General features: G+C 32.5%; 2 protein-coding genes and 1 pseudogene across 3 annotated transcripts; all 3 read right to left on the reverse strand.

The window, feature by feature from the left end:
* Nucleotides 1-4117: 4117 nt before the first annotated feature.
* Nucleotides 4118-7709, reverse strand: LOC129286376 (G-type lectin S-receptor-like serine/threonine-protein kinase RKS1; annotated as a pseudogene).
* Nucleotides 7710-7754: 45 nt separating this feature from the next.
* Nucleotides 7755-8402, reverse strand: LOC129286377 (G-type lectin S-receptor-like serine/threonine-protein kinase At4g27290). The gene is made up of 2 exons (XM_054922345.1): nucleotides 8243-8402; nucleotides 7755-8155 (listed from the first exon to the last, which is right to left on the reverse strand). Exons 1-2 carry the CDS (start codon nucleotides 8400-8402, stop codon nucleotides 7755-7757), a joined length of 561 nt encoding a protein of 186 aa, XP_054778320.1.
* A 7217-nt stretch (nucleotides 8403-15619) lies between these two features.
* Nucleotides 15620-20505, reverse strand: LOC129285353 (G-type lectin S-receptor-like serine/threonine-protein kinase At1g11410). 2 transcript variants are annotated; one of them, XM_054920996.1, is made up of 7 exons: nucleotides 19178-20505; nucleotides 17627-17758; nucleotides 17309-17454; nucleotides 17015-17225; nucleotides 16686-16923; nucleotides 16222-16369; nucleotides 15620-16135 (listed from the first exon to the last, which is right to left on the reverse strand). In XM_054920996.1, exons 1-7 carry the CDS (start codon nucleotides 20469-20471, stop codon nucleotides 15827-15829), a joined length of 2478 nt encoding a protein of 825 aa, XP_054776971.1. In that variant the 5' UTR covers nucleotides 20472-20505; the 3' UTR covers nucleotides 15620-15826. The 2 variants fall into 2 exon arrangements, with proteins under 2 accessions (XP_054776971.1, XP_054776972.1); XM_054920997.1 differs by lacking the exon at nucleotides 16222-16369 and having other exon boundaries at nucleotides 15997-16135.
* Between the last annotated feature and the right edge of the window lie 556 nt (nucleotides 20506-21061).

A 21061-nucleotide genomic window follows, 5' to 3' on the forward strand; every position in this document is an offset into this window, starting at 1 on the left:
TGGAAATTCTGACAATAGCGGAATGACTCTAGGTGGATTGGCCGTCTCGTCGTTCACCTCAAGCACCAGAATAAAGCTCATCATTTGGGCTTTGGATTTTGACACCTTGAATTCCTCCTTAGTTAACAAAGACACTAACGGCTTAGAGATACTAGATTCCCTTGAAGATTGGCCAATCTCACTGGGTGGTAGAGGCGCTAGTGTGAACTTGACACAATCTTTCATAAAAGAATAAGTGTTCGCTCGCCCGTTGTGTATAGCATGTCGGTCATATTGCCATGGCCTCCCCAAGAGAAGGTGGCATGCATCCATGGGAACAACATCACATAAAACTTCATCACAATATCGATTCACAATAGAAAAGGTCACAAGGCATTATTTAGAAACTTTTACCTCATTCCCTTTGTTGAGCCAGTGAAGCTTGTAAGGTTACAGATGATCTTGTGTTGGCAACTTCAATTTCTCCACCATGTAGTCAGATATTATATTTTCACAGCTTCCACTATCAATGATGACATTACAAACTTTTCCTTGGGCCATGCAACGAGTGTGAAAAATGTTGCATCGTAGCTAAGGTTCTTCTTTGACTACTGTTGTATGCAGACTTCGTCTAAGCACCAATGCTTCTCCTTGATCAGCAGGTGTGACCTCCTCATCATATACGGGATCAGTGTCGTAGAACTTAGTGTCCTCCTCATCTTCTTTAAGCACTTCATACCCTGATCCTTCTCAAATGGTGACAACCCTTCGAGTAGGACAGTCTACAACAATGTGGCCAAATCCTTGGCATTTAAAGCATTTGATTGCTTTAGAACCAAATTCCTTGGTAGTATTGGATTGTGGTTTGCGTATAGCAGTAGGTTGTGGCTTGCTTGAGGAGTTGGTCTGCGGAAATTCTGCCTTACGGCCTTCTAGATAACCCCTAGAGGATGAAGGTTAGAAAGTGGATCTCTTAGGTATCTGCTTCTCAACACGCATGGCTAGACGGATGACATCATCCAAGGTCTAATATTGTTGAAGCTGGACTGGACAACTGATATCTGTGTTTAAGCCTGTAAGATATCGGGCTATTGTTTGCTCCTCCTTCTCTTGAATATCACACTTCATCATGAGTTGTTCAAACTCTCTAGTATATTCTTCTACAGATAAAGATCTCTATCGAAGATTTTGCAACTAGATAAAATTATCCTGGTGGTAATGATCTGGCAAAAATTTCCTGGTGAGTTGGCGTTTCATTTTCTCCCAAGTCTCAATCTTGTGCTTTCCCTCACATTTCCAACTTCCGTCTAAGGTTTTCCCACCAAATAGAAGCATGTTTCTTGAGTTTGAGGGTAACAATTTTGACTTTCTGCGTATTTGGATTCTCCTTGTATTCAAATACTCGTTCAACAGTTTACAGCCAATCTACAAACTCGTCTGGCTGGAGTCTTCCCTCAAATTCAGGAATGTCGACCTTGATATCATTAGGGCGGAATTGTTATTGTTGTGGGCAATGGTGGTTGTCGATGGATGATGAACTGCTGCTTCCCGAATCTCCCTCTAAGTTTTCTCTGTTGTTGTTTAACAGAGTTCGCTGTAATTCTATAGTGGCTTCCAACTCTCGTATCCTACGTCTCATCTCTTCCATCTCAACCTCGTGCACATGTCTACGTCTTGGAGGCATTTTGGATAGGTTGATAAAGGAAAGATTGGGGTACGGATGGAAACGTTGAAAAAATATAGGGATAAAATGGGATTTTTGGAAAGGCTAGGGAAAAATGGGAATTTTGAAAAATGAGGGGGTTAAACTGTAATTTATGGAAAATATAGGGGTCAAAATGGAATTCAGGTAAAATAAAGGGGCAAAAGTGTAATTTTGGGAAAGATTAGGGGTAAAAATGGAATTTAGGAAAATATTGGGGTCAACATGGAATTACTGAAGATTTAGGGCGAAAATGTAATTTCTGGAAATTTTAGCTAACTAGGTTTAGTGATGCAAGAGAAAGTGACAAGTGGTAGAGAACGATTGGATGACCTGCGTTTGACCGATCAAAGAGATGACGTGGCAGATGATGTCATCGTCGTCTACCTTGGAATGGCGCGTGCGGCGCGTGCGAAGACAACGTCGACGCGTGTTATTCCGGCGAGGCGTGTGTAGGTGCGTGACAAATTTTTTGGCAACGGGGAACCTCTTGTTCCACATTTTCGAACCTCCTAAACACGATGGTGACGTTAGTTTTTCGAGAAAAAGCGTGGATTTCAAAACGAGAAGATGTCAGGGACTCCTCCACTGAATCTCTCTCCTCTCCGGCGTACTTTCTCAACTGTAACTCACTCTCTCACTCTCTGAACCTTGCTCTGATACCAAAATGGCACAAAAACTGAATGAAAACAAGTAATTCTTATTCTTTTTAAATTTGAGCTCCTTACACAACCAAAAGGCCTTATTTATAGTTCTGGAATCGTGAAAACTGAAGCTTACAAAGTAAAAGGGAGGTTATAGAAATTAAAGGGAGGTTACAAAGAGTTTATTGTGCTCCATTATGCGTCTCCCATTTCTGCTCTTTCCGTTTCATCTCCATTATGCATCTTTCGTTTCTGCTCTCTCCGTTTCATTTGTGGAATCTGAAAGAGTACCTATAAGTGCCCCAGATGATTCCTCTACATAGGAATGGAGTTACTGTTTGAACTTGGTTCAAAGTACACAACAAATGCATTGAGAAGGAGAGGAGAGAAAAAGAGAAAACAAGAGGAAAGGCTAAATGCTCAAGAACATGAAGCGAGTGAATCTCTCTCACTCATTTATAAACTACCCACTCTTAGTAGGAGTTAACTCATCGTTCATACAATAACTATTCCCACACGAAATTAAAATAAATGGGGAAAATTGCACATATGACCCCAAGCATATTGCTCTTATAGTCCCATACCTTTCCCACATTTCTAGTAAAGCCCCATTTTATAATGGGCTTATATTTATAGGCCTAATCCACTAAGGATAGACAACCCAACATTACATACATACATACATACATACATACATATATTAGTTATTGGCCCTAAGTTTATCTAATTTGAGACTTCCCAGATTGCCTTAAGTCCATCCACACACTTCTTTAAAGCAAGGTATATAGTATTGACGCCTCAAACTTCGAAGTAAATCAACATTTTTCATTCTAATTTCAGCTAGCTAGAAAAATGAATATGATGTTCCAATCTCCACGGTCAGTAACAATCATTTTCCTTCTAATTTCAAAACCAATATGCACGAAAGAGATGAGACTTTGAAGTCTTCATAGAAGAAAATTGAACAAAAGAAAATTAAGGATTGATGGCAACTCTGCTTGCTTGTTAATTTCCTAGCAATTTCATGGCACTCATGTCTAGATCAACTTTCTTTCAAGAATCACAACCACTTCAATTGTTAATTATGTTCACTCTGTGACTAGTATGTGTTTATCACTCTGCTTTTTTAGTTTAGATTGATAGATAGGGATCATCTTCTAGTATTAAATCTTAACTCTAAAGAATCAAAATCAAAATTAAAATTTGAATAAAAATTAGCCATGCGTTCGTTCTCCATAATTTATTTTTATAATTTAATTTTAACAAATATTTATACTTTACTACCAAAATCAAATATTTTTATAATTTATTTTTATAGCTAAATTTACCTGCTCCAATTGCCATGGGCCAATATTGTTGACCACAAACAATCACCAAGCACCAACCACTACCGATTGCTAGCGACCGTCAGTACACGCACACCTTTACATTTGACTTCAAAAGTAAAAGATATATGCGTCGTTCCTGTTTTGAATCTTTATTTCAAAGAATTTTCAGATGTTATCACACCATATATATGTTCCATGACCAATGATACCAAAAGAAAGAATCTAATTTTACAAGGAATTAATAATTGATTGTTGGTATTGCCATACATCCAGGCCTAATCATAATTTAGCAAGTTTAATTTGTACACCCAACTTTGCTTTTTGAGTCCAATAATAGGAAATTATATATGCATCATTAACTTTTACAAAAGTTGGAAAGTCTAGCTAGAATCATTCACTTCACAATAAGTAGCACTAAAAGAGTTCAATTAGTATCATATATGTTTTGATGTGGGTTTCAAGCTTCAGCGAGCTTCAATCACTGTAGTACTCATTCCATTTACCGAATGAACTTCTTCAACTAATGGGTTTGAATGATCACAAGTAGTTCTCTTGAAAACAAAAGCTGGTTGTTTAGGGGGAAGAGGATTTGAGTCATTCTCCAACATGGAAACAACTTCTGACATAGCTGGTCTATCTGATGCGTACTCTTGTACACATAATAGTCCAATCTGGATGCATTTTAGAAATTCATGTTCAAGGCATGGCTTATTCGTTAATGCTGGATCAACAATTTCCATGGCTCTGCTTCCTCTCCATAGGTCCCAAATCTAAATTAATTGAAGGCGTTAGATAATTAGACTATGGAGGAGTAATTAGTTCAATTTTATAGTAGTTGTTCCTTACAGAAACTTACATGTCCAACTAAAGTAGAAAGGATGTCATCATAATGGCCACTATTCTTTCTGCTAGTAACAATCTCAAGAAGTAAAACCCCAAAGCTATATAGATCAGACTTTATTGAGAACAATCATTTTATTGCATATTCAGGTGACATGTAACCACTATAAGAGGAGATTTTTAAAAGTTAGAAACAAAAATTTCAATATGAAATATTTAAATTCTTAACTAAGAATATATGACTTGATAAATTGATATTTCTAGCATATTATATCACATGCAAATCACTAACCTATCTAACTCATGAGGTCCTATTCAATTACAAAGATATTGATGTTGATGATGATGTCAAAAGTGAGTACAACTAATTATTATCATTTTTATGTGAAATTGTGGAATTGGGAATCCATGTGAATAAAAAATTATATCGGGAATCCATATAATGTATTGCTCATAAGCTTAAATTGTCTTTACACTGTTGAGCACTTATTAGGTTCCAACAACACGATTCGTGCTTGCTTCAATTTGATCTCCACCAAATATTCTAGCCATGCCAAAATCTGTAATTTGTGGGTTCAATGTAGAGTCTAACAAGACATTATTGACCTTTAAGTCTCTATGAATTATCCTTAATATCAAATCTTGATGAAGGTATAAAATTCCTCTAACGATTCCATAAATGATATCGAATCGTCTCCTCCAATTTAATTGTATTTTTCTCGCGTGATCTGAATAATATTTTTAAACTGTTAGAAGTGAAGTATTCTTCAACGTTTCTATGTTATGAATCATAAAAATTTCATTATAACTTATGCAAAAAAAAAAAAGAAAGAAGACGTAAAAGAGTCTAAGCTTTTGTTTGGTAAGTATTCATAGATCAACATCTTCTCTTCTCCTTGGATACAACATCCTGAGATCGTGAAAAGATTTCTATGTTGAAGCTTTGAAATTAAAGAAATCTCATTTTCGAATTCGTCAGCGTCTTGTCCTGAATAGTTTAACAGCCTCTTTACTGCTATAGCCATTCCGTCATTGAGTAGACCCTGAAGTTAAAATCCATAATCAATTTTTGAATATATATATATATATATATAATCTACCTTTGTTGCAAGAAAAAATTACTAGGAAATCTCTTGTAGTCACCTTTCCGTTAACTAATGATATTTTTAGTCTATTTATAACTAAAGAATGGCTGCCTTATGAACAGAACTAAAACCCCCTTGTCCAAGCTTATTAGTATCTGAGAAATTGCTTGTTGCTTCCACTATGTCACTTAGATCAAATAACTTCAAATCTGAATTGTTTTCTTCGACGCCAAGCAAATGTTCTCTAGGACATCTTTGTGCTGTATTAAGAAAATTGATAAGTCCTGGCTTGTGTGATGCAATTGGGCTATCCTAGTAAGAGAGAGAGAGAGAGAGAGAGAGAGAGAGAGAGAGATAACTTACTTCCATTTATCGTCCCTTGTTCCTTGTTCATTGCAAACCGATACACTAAAAAGATCACCATGAACGTTATTAGGCAGCTAGAGACAACTATAAGTGTCACCATCCCCCTCTTGCCAAGAGAACCATAAGCCTTGTTTTCCTCTACGGCTGTAGATAAGAATATGTGTAAAAGCAGATTCATGTCCAAAGAAATCATGTATGCTTCAGAATTCAAAGTGCACTATGCATGGTCAAGTTTCAAAAACATAATTTTGTTGAGTGATACTTGATTCAGACACTTTTTTCAATTATACACCTATATGTGATCCTGATCGATTCCAAAAAATGGTTAAAGATCTCGAGGAATGGATTATTTTCATGATTAATTATCATTTATTAATTAGAGATTTGTAGAGTAAACTGTAGTGACGCACAAAGCAAGGCCAAATGAACTAGCCCCAATTAAATTAAAATATCTATCAATTGCAATGTTCAAGCCCGGCCTAAATCAGGTGACACCACACTCTTCCTATTGCATTTATAGCCCCTTGTTTTCACTCTGACATGAATTCACAGAACATTATTCAATGATTATTTATTTATTTTAATTCCTTTTTATCTCATTAATAAACTGGTGGTTGAAAAGTCATTAGTTGTGTTATAAGCGAGCCTCCAAGACCTACCATAAGGTACATGAACTCGTTTGTTGAACTATCCCACAAACAAATCTTTGCACTCCCTCTGGCCTACACCCTATTTTATAACATATTTGATTGATTGATTGGTAAAATTACGAATACCAACGAAGTCAACTAGATTCAATTTTGAATATTAATTAGTTTCTCTATGAAGTTTCAAAAATATCATTTATATATAAAGAAATATATTTAACAAGTGAAACAATGAAAGATAATCTTGAGATAACTATTAGTAATGGAACCTTATTTTTTTGAAATCATTCTATATTTCAGAACACTAAATTACCTTAAAAAATGTTTTATAAAATGGAACGGAGTATTATGCAAAAACTTTATATGCCACACCATTCATTAGTTACGAAAATTAAGCAAAACATTGGAAGCATTAGTTGCTCATATTCATGGATTCAAATGTTAAAAAAAAAGAAAAAAAAAATATATGCCACTATATATGCATTAAAAGAAAGCGAGTATTAATGTACCTAATTCAGCTGCCTCCACGCGCACATACAAATCTTGTCCTGCATTGTCAAATGTCCTCATATCTTCCATGTCAACATGCCATGTCAAGCACCCACTTTTTGTGACCTCATTTAAACTCGTATATGCTAAGCATGAACAATCCTTTATGCACATCTCTTCACAATCTTTCAAGCTCATGCTCATGCTCTTATCCACATGTGCCTTTGACGTATCTGGCAACTTCACACTTGCTACCTTCACAAATCCCTCCCCACTTTGACACGTGGACACATTATTCTTCCTCACACATCCGCCCGCCCCGTTTCTAACAGACCACTCTTGTGGGTTCTTGGGTTCAAATCCAGGCAAACACACACACGCAAACTTGTCACCATTTATGGGTCACATATGCTATTTGAACCACACCGTCGGTATTTGTCACAGTCATCTGCTGGATCGCGCCAAAGTTCAAGCCATCCATTCTCTTTAGCTTGCCAAATTTTTCGTGTAAGGCGACCAGTGTTGTCCACCACCGTTATAAAGGCTGATGGATCGCCAACTCTGGCCGTTACAGAAACTTCGTTGGCATTGTCAACATAGTCAATGTTGAAGATGAAATTTGTTGACATATGGGATATACCGCTCCATCTCAGACCGGTCCAATGCCCGCCCCACTAAAATGGAGCTCCGTTTTTATAAATGAATCTTTGAGGATAACCTGTTGGTTCAATCGTCACGTTCCCAAATCTTGGGTCATCTGGGGATCTCCATGACGTAATAGACCAGTTGAAACCAGTTTTCCAATTAAAACCGAGTTTCATATTTAAAAGAATGGTGTCACCAGGATAATCAAAACTCTGCCACAGAAGCTTTTGCCTTCCTCCGTTTTTGATTAGAACCAAGTTTCCTGTCTTTAGAAGCTTCACAATGGTATTATTAGGAGATGTGATCGAAACATTGGATGACCAGAGAGGGTTCAGGTTTGAATTTATATCATTGAGACCAAGAACCATGTTTCCATGGGTATTGATAGACAAAACTCCAGGAGTATCATTAAGAGGGTTTTCTCTATTGGCTACCCACACAACCGTTTTCTCAGAGAATCTGTAATATTATATTCTGACATAACGGTTTCTAGAACTATCGCTGGGGGTGAAGAAACCGAGAGCGAAGGTTGCTTTGTCAGAGAGCAAAATACCGCCATCTCTAAGGGCTTGGCTTGGTGTTATTCTATCAAGAGAGTCACAAGAAGAACGAAAGAGAAATAGAAACAACAATAGAGTAGTGATCAGAACGAAGCCTTTAGCGGGAAACACCATCATGGTGTTATGATCTGGGACTATTTTGATATTAACGAGGGCTCTAGATATAAGAAACGCATTAGAAAAAAAGGACGCATCATGCTCTATAGACACAATCTATAACGTACATAGCTATAACTGGTGCAGCAAGTAACAACATGTAGCTTTTCTGCTTACTATTTTACATGAGTAACCCCCCGCACGCGGTTTTTCAAGTCAATACGAGATCAGAGAAACAACGATGAACGTGTACTTTACTTTATAATCGATAGCGGAAAGAATAAGACAAACTAATAGGACAGGCTTACATTGAAGTCTGTGGTCTTCCTTCTTTTTGCCCAAACATTTGTTCTTCGAAGACCAAAACGTTCCGGTCTACTTGAGGAACTCAAGGACTTGTTTGGTTTTTTTTTTTTTTTTGGTGGGGCCAGATAAGAACTTGTTTGGTTATTAAATAAAAGTAGAATGAAACGGAATGGCCGGGTTGATGGTCAATAAAAATGATTAAAATAAGATCATGGACTGATAAAAAGGTGGAAATGATAGAGACGAGAGACATGGAGTGATAAAGGTATGAGAATGAGAATTGACATAACTATGATCATCAAGAGAATCACAACATGAACGAAGGAGAAATAGAAGAAATAATATAGTAGCGATAAGAACGAAGCCTTTAGCGGAAAACATCATCATGGTGTTACAGTAAGGGACAATTTTGACATTGAGCGCAAATGAAACGCTCTAGAGATAAGAAATGCGTCAGAACAATAGAGATGAGGCCAACTTAAAGTAAAGTTAATTAGATTTGTTGGATTTGTGCTTGAGACATATCTACTGTGACTGATTGACTGACTGTTGAGGTGTTAGGATCTATAGTCGGAAGAAAGTGGTCCTGCAATTAATACAAAGAGTCTGATTGAGACGCATTCAGAGAACGTACATAGCTATAACTGGGCCTGCAAGTAAATATATGTAGATTTTCTGCTCACTATTTCAAGTCAACGTGAGAGAGAAACAATGATGAACGTGTATTTTATGGATATTTATTATGAATATTAATCATGGGTCCCAAATTTATACTTCTGTTTATTCTTTTCAATTGCCAGTTTCTTAAGTTGAAGTCACTAAATTATATGTTATTATTAAAAAATTGAAATTAGGCGAATTGATCTCTAGGTGATTAACTTCAAGAACCAAGTTGACTTGCTCCACAAATCTCAACCACAAGCTCAGCAATTAATTTTTCATGAAGACTTTTTACCATTGAAATTCGATGGCCGAGAGAATAAGACACACCACCCATAAAGCTGTAGGACAGGCTTAGATTGAAGTCTTTGGTCTTTCTTCTTTGTGCCCAAATATTGTTCTTCGAAGACCAAAACGTTGCGGTCTATTTGAGGCACTTAAGGACTTATTTGATTGTTAAATAAAAATAGAATTGATGAAACGGAATGGCAATAGCTAGTGAACAAAAACGATTAAAATAAGATCATGGACTAATAAAAAGGTGAAAATGATAGTGAGGAGCTACATGAAGTGATAAACAGATGAGAATGAGAATTGACATAAATAAGATCATCAATGACCTGTTTGCGTAACATCTTCACTACGTTTAATTTGACATGTGTGGCTAATACTATGTTTGGTATAGATTTTGTTTTGTTGGGTAGAGAGGAAAGGAAAATTGCTCCTCTTTGTTTTTTTTTCTTTCAATATTTAAAAATGACGCATTAATGCCCCAACATTAAAAAAGTTTATTTTAATAATTAGTTGATTTAAAAATTGTAAAAAATGACCTCAAAAATTATAAAAAATGATTCATGAAATTACACATAAGTACCCTATAAATAATATGATATAAATGTTATTTTTTATCCATGTAAAAAATTGAAATGTGATTTTGACCAACTATTATTTTAGGAACAAAATTAATATTAATTTTCTTATATATAGGGTACTTATTTGCAATTTTACTGATTAATAACAGTTAAAGTTAATTTTTTTAATACATTTTCAAATGTTGAAGGAAAAAATTACATCACATGTAAGTTTAGAATATTAAATGCTCCTAATTGAATAGGTGAGTGGCAAAAATGCCTATTAGCCCTTTTAACTCAAAAAAAAAAATTGTGACATTCCTTAAGGCAATGTAAAGAAAATAATTTCAGGTAGTTAGAAAATGAATATGATGCCGCAATCTCCACGATCAGAAACTATCATTTTCCCTCTAATTTCAAAACCAATATGCACGAAAGAAATGAGACTGAAGTCTTTGTAGAAGAAAATTGAACAAAAGAAAATTTAGGATTGATTTCAACTGCGCATGCATGTTTCCTGGCAATTTCATGGGACTCATGTCTAGATCAACTTTCTTTCAAGAATCACAGCCACTTCAATTGGTAATTATTTTCACTCCGTGACTATTATGTGTTTATCACTCTGCTTATTTAATTTAGATTGACAGACAGGGATCCTCTTCTAGTATTAAATTTCAACGCTGTAGAATCAAAATCAAAATTAAAATTTGAATAAAAACTAGCCATACATGCATTCGTTCTCCATAATTTATTTTTATAATTTAATTTTTAACAAATATTTATACTTTACTATCAAAATCAAATATTTTTGTAATTTATTTTTATAGAAAAATTTGCCTGCTCCAATTGCCATGGGCGAATATTGTTGACCACAAACATCCACCAAGCGCCAATCGTTGCCGATTGTTAACGGCAGTCAATACACGAATATCTTTACATTTGACTATAATAGTAAAAGATATGCCACACTTTAAAAATTAGACATAAGAAATATATATATATACATATATATATTAATATACATCTTTTAAGCATTGATTAAGAAAACTTTAATCCAATAGTTTAATTCATTTAAAATAGAATGGGAAATCATTATAACATTTTCATATAAATAAAGAATTTTTAAATTTTTTATAAAAATTTTGATAAAATCTCCCCTAAAAATAGTATCTTTTGAAGTCTTTACAGCAGCCATATACAACTCAAATAAAAAATGAGGAGCTTTGTTTCTCCACAACAAACAAACAAATAAATAATAGAACAAAATTCTATCTATAGTTAATGTGGAACACTTAATCATAATTTTAAAGTGTAACACATTAAAATTTACATCAAAATGAAGGTATTCTCAAAAGGCCTTCTCATCAATTCAACAATGAGCCCCTCAGAGATCAACACAATGTAGATCATCAGCTATGCTACTTAAGATCAAAAATATTTTCAATTAACACAACGTCCCACAAAATAATTGAAAAAAATAAAAAAAAAGTTTGAAACAAATTTGTGAGTTAAAGAGACAATGATTTTCATAAGAATTTAATAAACTTCAAAATAAAAGGATTCTATATAACTTTAAATGAAATATTGAACCATTAAATTATCATATCAAATATTACTATCACTTGCTTTCAACGAAGCAAATAAATAAAATAAATAAATATAAATAAATTATTAATTAAAACCAATGGCATATAAAATTGTCAAATAATCAAATTCATATTTATATGGACTTATTAGAATAATTAACAAACACACAGTCTAGAAAATAAATAACCAAACATGGTTGAAGCCACGAAACAGACGCGGACACACGATCCATGCAGGTAAATATCCAGAAGCAACCAAAGTCATGAAATAGACGTGCATACATAGTCTAAAATGATAAATAACCAAATGTGGCTTAAATTACAAAACAGACGTGGACATTCAGTCTATGAGGGTAAATAACCAGATACAGTTGAAGCCACAAAACAGAAGGTATAAGACCCATAAATAACAAACGTGAGAATAGAATTCATGAAAATCAAACTATCCAATGAGTAACCAAGGCATATCAAGGTCTAATAAAATTGCCATTAGCAATCAGTGTTTTGCATATAGTTTCTTTAAAATTAATTTTTAAGACATACGAGAAAGTAATCAATTTTCAAATTATAAATTCCTCTTCTTAGTATCAAACTCTCATGAATCACTTAAAATAATCAATCTTCTAAATATAGAGATTCATTACTAATGTCTCATAATTTTTCACCAATTTTCATGATTGTTTTTATTGAATAAAGGATTAATGAATCTTGTAAAAACAATTGTATCAATCTTGTATTTATATAACATGACTTCAAGAGATAGTTATTTAATTAACAAAAATAATCAATGCTAGAAATATATAAACACACACACACAATTGTAAATTGTTAAAAATAATATTTTGATAAAAAGAGAATTTGCTAATAGATTATTTAGAATATTATTCACTTACTTGTAGTGCTTTTAATTTTCAAAATTCACTCCTTACAACCTTAGTCGAGTCTTTTTTTTTCCTCCAAACATCTTAAAGAAAATAGAGGTAGAAGAAGGGTGACGGTGGCGCAAGGGAAGAGAGACAACCACCATTCGAAAGCCCTATAGCAGTGCACTAACTCCCATAAAAGCTTTAGTCTTGAAACATGATAGACAAAGCTTTAGGACTCACTACAAAAATTATTAAAATAGAGACGAAAATTATAAACGGCCTAGAGACTAATTATATTTTTAGAAATAAATTTAATTTAAAAAATATTGAGACATAATTAGAGATGACTTATATACATCTTTAAAAAATGTCACAAAATCTATCTCAACTTCTATCATTATTCATTAAAAATTTAATTTTAAAAAATTTAAAATGTTAGAGACAAGTTTAGAGATGAATAAATTTCATCTCTAAACTAGCCATCTCCAAATCCATCCCTAATATTAATTTTATATTTTTTTTAAATTTAGAGACTAAATTTGAGATATATATATATATATATATTATGAATTTAGAGACAAAAATTTAACCATCTCTAATTTTCTCTCCAAATTTCTTCAAAATTTAATAATTTTATTTTTATTAATTTAGAAACAGAATTAGAGATGACTGAAATAAATATCTTAGAGCTAGAATTATTTTTGTTTCTCACTATATCCCTAATTCAAAGTAGAGACAAATTTAGAGATGGAGTCATATTTTTAATTTTTTTTAATTTTTAGATTATCAATTATTTTAATACATGTTTGAAATATATTAAAATACAAATTAATTTTAAAAGATGTAGAAAAATTTTTATCATTATTTATTGAGCTTCCCATTCAATGCAAATTACAAAAATTTGATGTTTGTGTTTAAAAACATTTATCTTTATAATTTATAGAGCATTTAAAAATATTTTACACATCATTTAAATCTTTCTCTTCTTCTTTCCCTCTTTCTCTAAATTTAACCATTCTCATTTTCTAAATTTCTATTTAATATTCATTAATTTATTCTATAACTGTAATTGATTGAATGTTTTGTGTCTTTTGTGTTATTCATATTTTCCTTTATTACTTTTTTTAATTTTTGATAAAATTTTACCAGATAATAAAACTGTTTTGAAAGACGTCAATAACAACATTTTATAACACATTAAAATAAAAATAATATCAAAACTCCAAAACATCTATGAAATTGAATATTAGAAGAATTAATAAAAAATACATTTGAAATGACTATAAACAATATTTATACAACTAGAATTAATTATTTTGATTAAAAATATCATTTTTATGCTAATTATATATATACTCCCTTCGTTCAAAATATAAAATATTTTTAACCGAATCTCACCCTTCAATAAAGTAGTTACCTACTTTCCAACTAACCTTATCTTTCATTATTTACCCTTATTAAATACTCTACAATAAATATAAAGTCATTATCAATAGCGATACTTTTACAAAAAAGGCAATGATTACATCTCAAAAGACTAAAAATGTCTTATATTTTTAAACATCTAACTCTTCAAAAAATATCTTACATTTTTAAACAGAAAGAGTATATGATTAATGTTCATTTTTATCAAACAAAGGAGAAAAGAAAGATAAATTTTGAAGTATATAAGAACATAAATTATTTTATTGATATATAGTATAATTTAAAATTATATAAATAAAATATATTAATTCATGATAAATAGAATTATGTATTAATATATAGGTATATGTATGTCTGTGTATTTAAAATATTTTAAATATTTTAAATTTTTTTCATATTAAATAAATTTGATAAAAAATAATTTTTTAAAAAATAATTTTTAAATAGAAAATTCATATTAAAATATTTGAATTAAATATTTAATTTAAATATTTTGTTAAAAAATTTTTCGAAAAGGAAATTAAAAAAATTATATGGCCATAATTATTTTTTGTTAAAATAATTTTAAAAAATAATTAAAAAATTGTAGATAAAATTTATTTGTAAGAAAATAATGGAAAACATTTAACCATTTTGGGAGAAGATAAAAAATTATTTATTTATTTATTTTTTGAGAATAATATGGAGAAGATAAAAGTAAAAAGTATTTAATATAAACTAAAATAATACATATTTTTAAATAAATTATATACTTAATTATTTTTATTTTAAAAATAATATTTTTATATTAAAAATTTGTTTCATTTTAAGTTCATTTTCCAAACAAACATAATATTTTATTAAAAATATAATATAAATAGTCATATAAATATTTTCATAATAATTTAAAATAAAATATAATCTATATATATATATATATATCTTTTTAATAATATAATATTTTATATATGTGTATGTAGTTAAGTAACATATATTTAGTTTTACATATAATAATTGCATGTATATTTCAATTTAACTAGCAAAGAAGGAAGATTTAAAGTTTGAAAGATGAAAAATCAAGAGATCAAATCTAATTATTTAATAACAATTTTTTAAAATACCGCTATATCCATCTCTATTTATTTAAAGACGGATTATTGTGTGTTTAAACAACATTTTTTTTTTGGTAGTGGCTCACCCATGGCAGCATTGCAGCCAAAATGGTAGAAGAGGCAACACACGCACGAACTCAAAGTCCCATGAAGATTTGAACCTATGACCTATTAGAGAAGTGGGTGCATAGAGTCCACTAGACCCAACTCTTCTTTTTGATAGATCTCCACCAAATTATATAGATACATATAAAATAACATGATGATATCTTACCAACAAATTTGATTTTAATTAAATTCCATATCATCATCACAAGATATATGTGTCGTTTTTGTTTTTAATCTTTATTTCAAAGAATTTTCAGATGTTATTACACCATGTATATGTTCCATGACCAATGATGCGAAAACAAAGAATCTAATTTTACTAGGAATTAATAATTGATTATTGATATTGCCATGTATCCAGGCCTAATCATAATTTAGCAAGTTTAATTTGTACACCCAACTTTGCTTTTTGAGTCCAATAATAGGAAATTATATATGCATCATTAACTTTTACAAAAGTTGGAAAGTCTAGCTAGAATCATTCACTTCACAATAAGTAGCACTAAAAGAGTTCAATTAGTACCATTTATGTTTTGATGTGGGTTTCAAGCTTCAGCGAGCTTCAATCACTGTAGTACTCATTCCATTCACCGAATGAACTTCTTCACCAACTGATGGGTTTGAATGATCACAAGTAGTTCTCTTGAAAACAAAAGCTGGTTGTTTAGGGGGAAGAAGATTTGAGTCATTCTCCAACATGGAAACAACTTCTGACATAGCTGGTCTATCTGATGCGTACTCTTGTACACATAATAGTCCAATCTGGATGCATTTTAGAAATTCATGTTCAAGGCATGGCTTATCCGTTAATGCTGGATCAACAATTTCCATGGCTCTGCTTCCTCTCCATAGGTCCCAAATCTAAATTAATTGAAGGCGTTAGATAATTAGACTATGGAGGAGTAATTAGTTCAATTTTATAGTGGTTGTTCCTTACAGAAACTTACATGTCCAACCAAAGTAGAAGGGATGTCATCATAATGGCCACTATTCTTTCTGCTAGTAACAATCTCAAGAAGTAAAACCCCAAAGCTATATACATCTGACTTTATTGAGAACAATCCTTCCATTGCATATTCAGGTGACATGTAACCACTATAAGAGGAGATTTTAAAGGTTACAAACAAAAATTTCAATATGAAATATTTAAATTCTTAACTAAGAATATATGATTTGATAAATTGATATTTCTAGCATATTATATCACATGCAAATTACTAACCTATCTAACTCATGAGGTCCTATTCAATTACAAAGATATTGATGTTGATGATGATGTCAAAATGATTACAACTAATTAAACATTTTATTTGTTTAATTATGATCATTTTTATGTGAAATTGTGGAATTGGGAATCCGTGTAATATATTGCTCATAAGCTAAAATCGTCTTTGCATTGTTGAGTACTTACTAGGTTCCAACAACATAATTAGTGCTTGCTTCAATTTGGTCTCCACCAAATATTCTAGCCATGCCAAAATCTGCAATTTTTGGGTTCAATGTAGAGTCCAACAAGATATTACTGGCCTTTAAATCTCTATGAATTATCCTTAATCTCGAATGTTGATGAAGATATAAAATGCCTCTTGCAATTCCACAAATGATATCAAATCGTTTCCTCCAATGTAATTGCAATTTTTTTGCATGATCTGAATAAAAATTTTAAACCATTAGAAGTGAAGAATGCGCGCATGCTAAGTTTCATTGTAGCTTATGCCGAAAAATGAATAGAAGAGGTACCGAAAATGAAAGAGTCTAAGCTGTTGTTTGGCAAGTATTCGTAGATCAACATCTTCTCTTCTCCTTCGATGCAGCATCCTAAGATCCTTACAAGATTTCTATGTTGGAGCTTGGCAATTAAAGCAATCTCATTTTTGAATTCTTCAATGCCTTGTCCAGAGTACTTTAACAGCCTCTTCACTGCTATTGTCGTTCCATCGTTGAGTACACCCTAAAGTCAAAATCCATAATCAATTTGTGATTTCTTTTGCCTTAACTAATGATATTTAATGCTTCTTACAAAGCAAAGGCTACCTTATGAACAGAGCCAAAACCTCCTTGCCCAAGCTTGTTAGCATCCGAGAAATTGCTTGTTGCTTCAACTATATCATTTAGATCAAATAACGGTAAATCTGAATTATTTTCTCCGTCAAGCAAATGTTCGCTAGGCCTTCTTTGTTCTGTAGTAAAAAAAAAAACGACAAGTCATGACCTGTAATACAATTTACCTATCCATATACTCACAACAAATGATTATGTACATACAGCAATATAAAGCAATGAAATTAAGAAAAATATATCGAGTAAATTATGTGTGCTGGGTGAGAGCATTGAATCAAAAATTTATAATACCTTGTTCCTTTTTCTTTGCAAACCAATACACAAAGGAGATCAACATGAACATTAATAGGAAGGTAGAAACAACCACAAGTGCTACCATCCCCCTCTTGCCAAGAGAACCATAAGGCTTCTTTTCATATTTAGCTGCAGATCAATAAGATTATATCAAACCAGAATCAATCTCCAGAGAAGAAACATGTATGCTTTAGAGTTCAAAGTGCATTATGAAGTAGTCTGTAAGCAATGGAGGTAGTTGAACGAAATACAATTTAGCTTTGATCGTAGAAAAGCTTCATATATATCATATAGTATTGTTTATAATGCAATAGTATTGTTTAAAACAGTAGCAAGGAAATCTTATATGCTGTTAAAATACTAAAAAAGCTTCATATCATTTACAATATTGAGGCTGAATTTTTTATACTTTCCGTGGACTTTATGTCTCTTATTAACTTCAAGTTCATATTTTTCTCCTAATTATTAGGGTAAAAATAGAAGTAATATTAAATTAAAAAGTTCATAATAAAAGCAGCAAATAATTAAATACTATTAATAACTCTGGCATGTTTAGATTCAACTTTATTGGAATGTTTTGGGTAAAAATTTGTGAAATAAAATAGAAATAATGTTAAAATAAAAAGTTAAATAGGTGAAGAATAGGTCTTTTGACAAATTTTGCTGCCATTTCACTACTAAAATCAAGTTTGGTTTTTGCCACTTCAAGCCCTTTGACCACGTCAAATGGTTAAAATAGGTCAAAATGTTTTGCTATCACTATGCATGAATCTCATAACTATTTCACGTTAGTAGATAATGAAAAAGATGATGAGTCTTTGAGGGAAGTGAGATTTTGCTCCTAAAAAAATTGTTAGGAGGGATATTGTCCCCACCCTACGATGCCTAGCACTCAAAAAAATTTTAGAAAAAAAAATGTTCTTTAACCCTATGATAAATTGTTCTATTAATGACAATGTGACCCATTTCAAATCCTATGCAATGCATGGAACACACTAATTATCCGAATTCATGGTTTTATGAGTTCAAAAGTTATGGCTTTTAGTTTATGCATTAAAAGAAGGGTTAAGTCATAAAGTGGCCCTCAAACTGTAGATCCAAGAGTGTATGATAACTTAAACTCATTTTTGATATAATATTTTCCTTTAACTTTTAAAAACTATGGGTGTAACCTATTATTAGCAAAAGTTAACTTTTAATTATTTATTGACTAGAAAATTATGAAAAAGAATTTTAAAAAGTATAGAAAAGGACAGAAATTTACAAATAAGGACACAACATCACAGATAACAACTCAAAAAATTACAGAAAAATACCCAAAAAAATTAAATTTTCTTGATCTTTTTCTATAATTTTGAAATTCTTTTTTGCAATTTTTTAGTCAAAGTTAACTTTTATCAACAGTAGCATAATATTATATCATTTTTAAAATTAATGTTGAAGGCAAACATTGCATCAAAAATGAATTTAGAATCCAAATACTCTTGAAATTATAGTTTAGGAGCCAAATTATCATTTAACTTTAAAAGAAAAAGAAAAAGAATGTACCCATTTCAGCTGCATCAACACGCACGTACAGTTCTTGTCCCACATGATTGAATCTCCTAATATCTTCCATATCAGCATGCCATGTCAAGCACCCACTTTGCGTTACCTCATTTAAACTCGTATACGCTACACATGAACAATCCTTCAAGCACTTCCCTTCACATCCTTTCAAGTACAAGCTCATATTCTTATCCACACGTGCCGTTGACGTATCTGGAACCTTCACAAGTGCAACCTTCACAAACCCCTCCCCATTTCGACACGTGGACACATTCTTCTTCCTCACACATCCACTCGACCCGTTTCTCACATATCCAGGCAAACACACACACTCAAGTTTGTTGCTTGTATATGGGTCACATATGCTATTTGACCCGCATCTTCGATAGTTGTCGCAATCCTCTGTCGGACCCGACCAAATTTCAAACCATCTATGCTCTTTAGCTTGCCAGATTGTTCGTCTAATTAGACCATCATTGTCGAGGACCATTCTTAAGAAGATCGTAGGGTCTCGAATCCCAATCATTATGGAAACTTCATTGGCATTGTCAACATAGCTAACGTTGAAGACGAAATTAGGTGTCATGACAGGTATGCCACTCCATCTTTGACCCGTCCAAGACCCACATCGCCAAAATGGAGTTCCGTTTTTGTAAGTGAATATTTGAGGATATCCTGTTGGGTTGATCCTATGACTCATGTTCCCAAATCTTGGGTCGTGGGGGGATCTCCATGACCTAAGGAACCAGTTGAACCCGGTTCTGCGGTCCAACCCGAGCTTCATAAATGGAAGGATTGTGTCAGTTGGATAATCAAAACTCTGCCACAAAACCTTTTCATGCCTTCCTCCATTTTTACCTAAAACCAAGTTTCCTATGTCTAGAAGCTTAGCAAAGTAGGTTTCATTGGAAGATGTGATGGAAACACTGGAAGACCAAATAGGGTTCAGGTTAGAATTTATATCATTAAGAGCAAGAACAACCATGTTTCCATGGGCACTGATAGATAAAACTCCAGAAGTATCATTAACAGGATTTTCTCTATTGGCTACCCAAACTAGGGTTTGTTTAGAGAATCTATGAAACCATATTCCGACATAGCGGTTTCTGGAATTGTTGCTGGGGGTGAAGAAACCGAGGGCAAAGGTTGCTTGGTAGGAGAGCAAAATATCGCCATCTCTAAGGGGTTGGCTTGGGGTTATTCTATCAAGTGAATCACAAGAAGAATGAAGGAGAAAGAGAAGCAATAATAGAGTAGAGACCAGAACCATGCGTTTAGCAGAAAACACTTTCATGGTGTTCTGATTTGGGACAATTTTGAGATTGAACACTGACGAGATTCTAAAGACATATAATGAGTCAGAACAATAGAGACAAGGCGAGCTTATATAGATAAAGCCAACTTCCTTAGTTTTCTTAGTTGGATGAATAGACGGACGATAGATATTTTCTGTGACTGTTTAGGTGGTAAGATCAAAAATAATGACAAGTTGGGATTGCAATAAATATATAGATCAGCCTGATAGCGACACACAACCAAGAAAAATATCCTCTGCTCACTATTTTACATGAACACACACACACACACACACACTCTGTGTGACTGGATATAAGTTTGTTTTACAAGTTCTGAGAATCATGATTCTTTTAATAGGGGAGAGAAAAACGGGTGAACATGTTTTCTTCTTTATGGATATTGAATGAGTCAAAATCATGGGTCTCAAATTAATTTGCACTTTTTTGCTTTTCAGTTGCTCAAGTCACAGCTAAATTACATGTTATTATTAAGAAAAATAGAAATTAGACTATTGAGAATATCAGCCCTCGAGGGAAATTTGTCACGAGAAAAACAGTGGGCAATAGACTCTAGCTAGCTCAAACCTAT

This window comes from Prosopis cineraria, unplaced genomic scaffold (genome assembly GCF_029017545.1).
Source record: "Prosopis cineraria cultivar Desert tree isolate PC_DT_omini unplaced genomic scaffold, ASM2901754v1 PC11, whole genome shotgun sequence".
Classification (NCBI taxonomy): Eukaryota; Viridiplantae; Streptophyta; class Magnoliopsida; order Fabales; family Fabaceae; genus Prosopis; species Prosopis cineraria.

Excerpts from the sequence above, each read along its gene's own strand:
- LOC129286377 (XM_054922345.1), bottom strand. The coding sequence starts at position 8,402 with ATGATGGTGTTTCCCGCTAAAGGCTTCGTTCTGATCACTACTCTATTG. Across the intron at positions 8,156-8,242 it reads CAAAGCAACCTTCGCTCTCG|CCAATAGAGAAAACCCTCTT; the intron begins GTTTCTTCACCC and ends TTGTGTGGGTAG.
- LOC129285353 (XM_054920996.1), bottom strand. The coding sequence starts at position 20,471 with ATGAAAGTGTTTTCTGCTAAACGCATGGTTCTGGTCTCTACTCTATTA. Across the intron at positions 17,759-19,177 it reads TGTTGATGCAGCTGAAATGG|CTAAATATGAAAAGAAGCCT; the intron begins GTACATTCTTTT and ends ATTGATCTGCAG. Across the intron at positions 17,226-17,308 it reads GTTTTGGCTCTGTTCATAAG|GGTGTACTCAACGATGGAAC; the intron begins GTAGCCTTTGCT and ends TTTTGACTTTAG.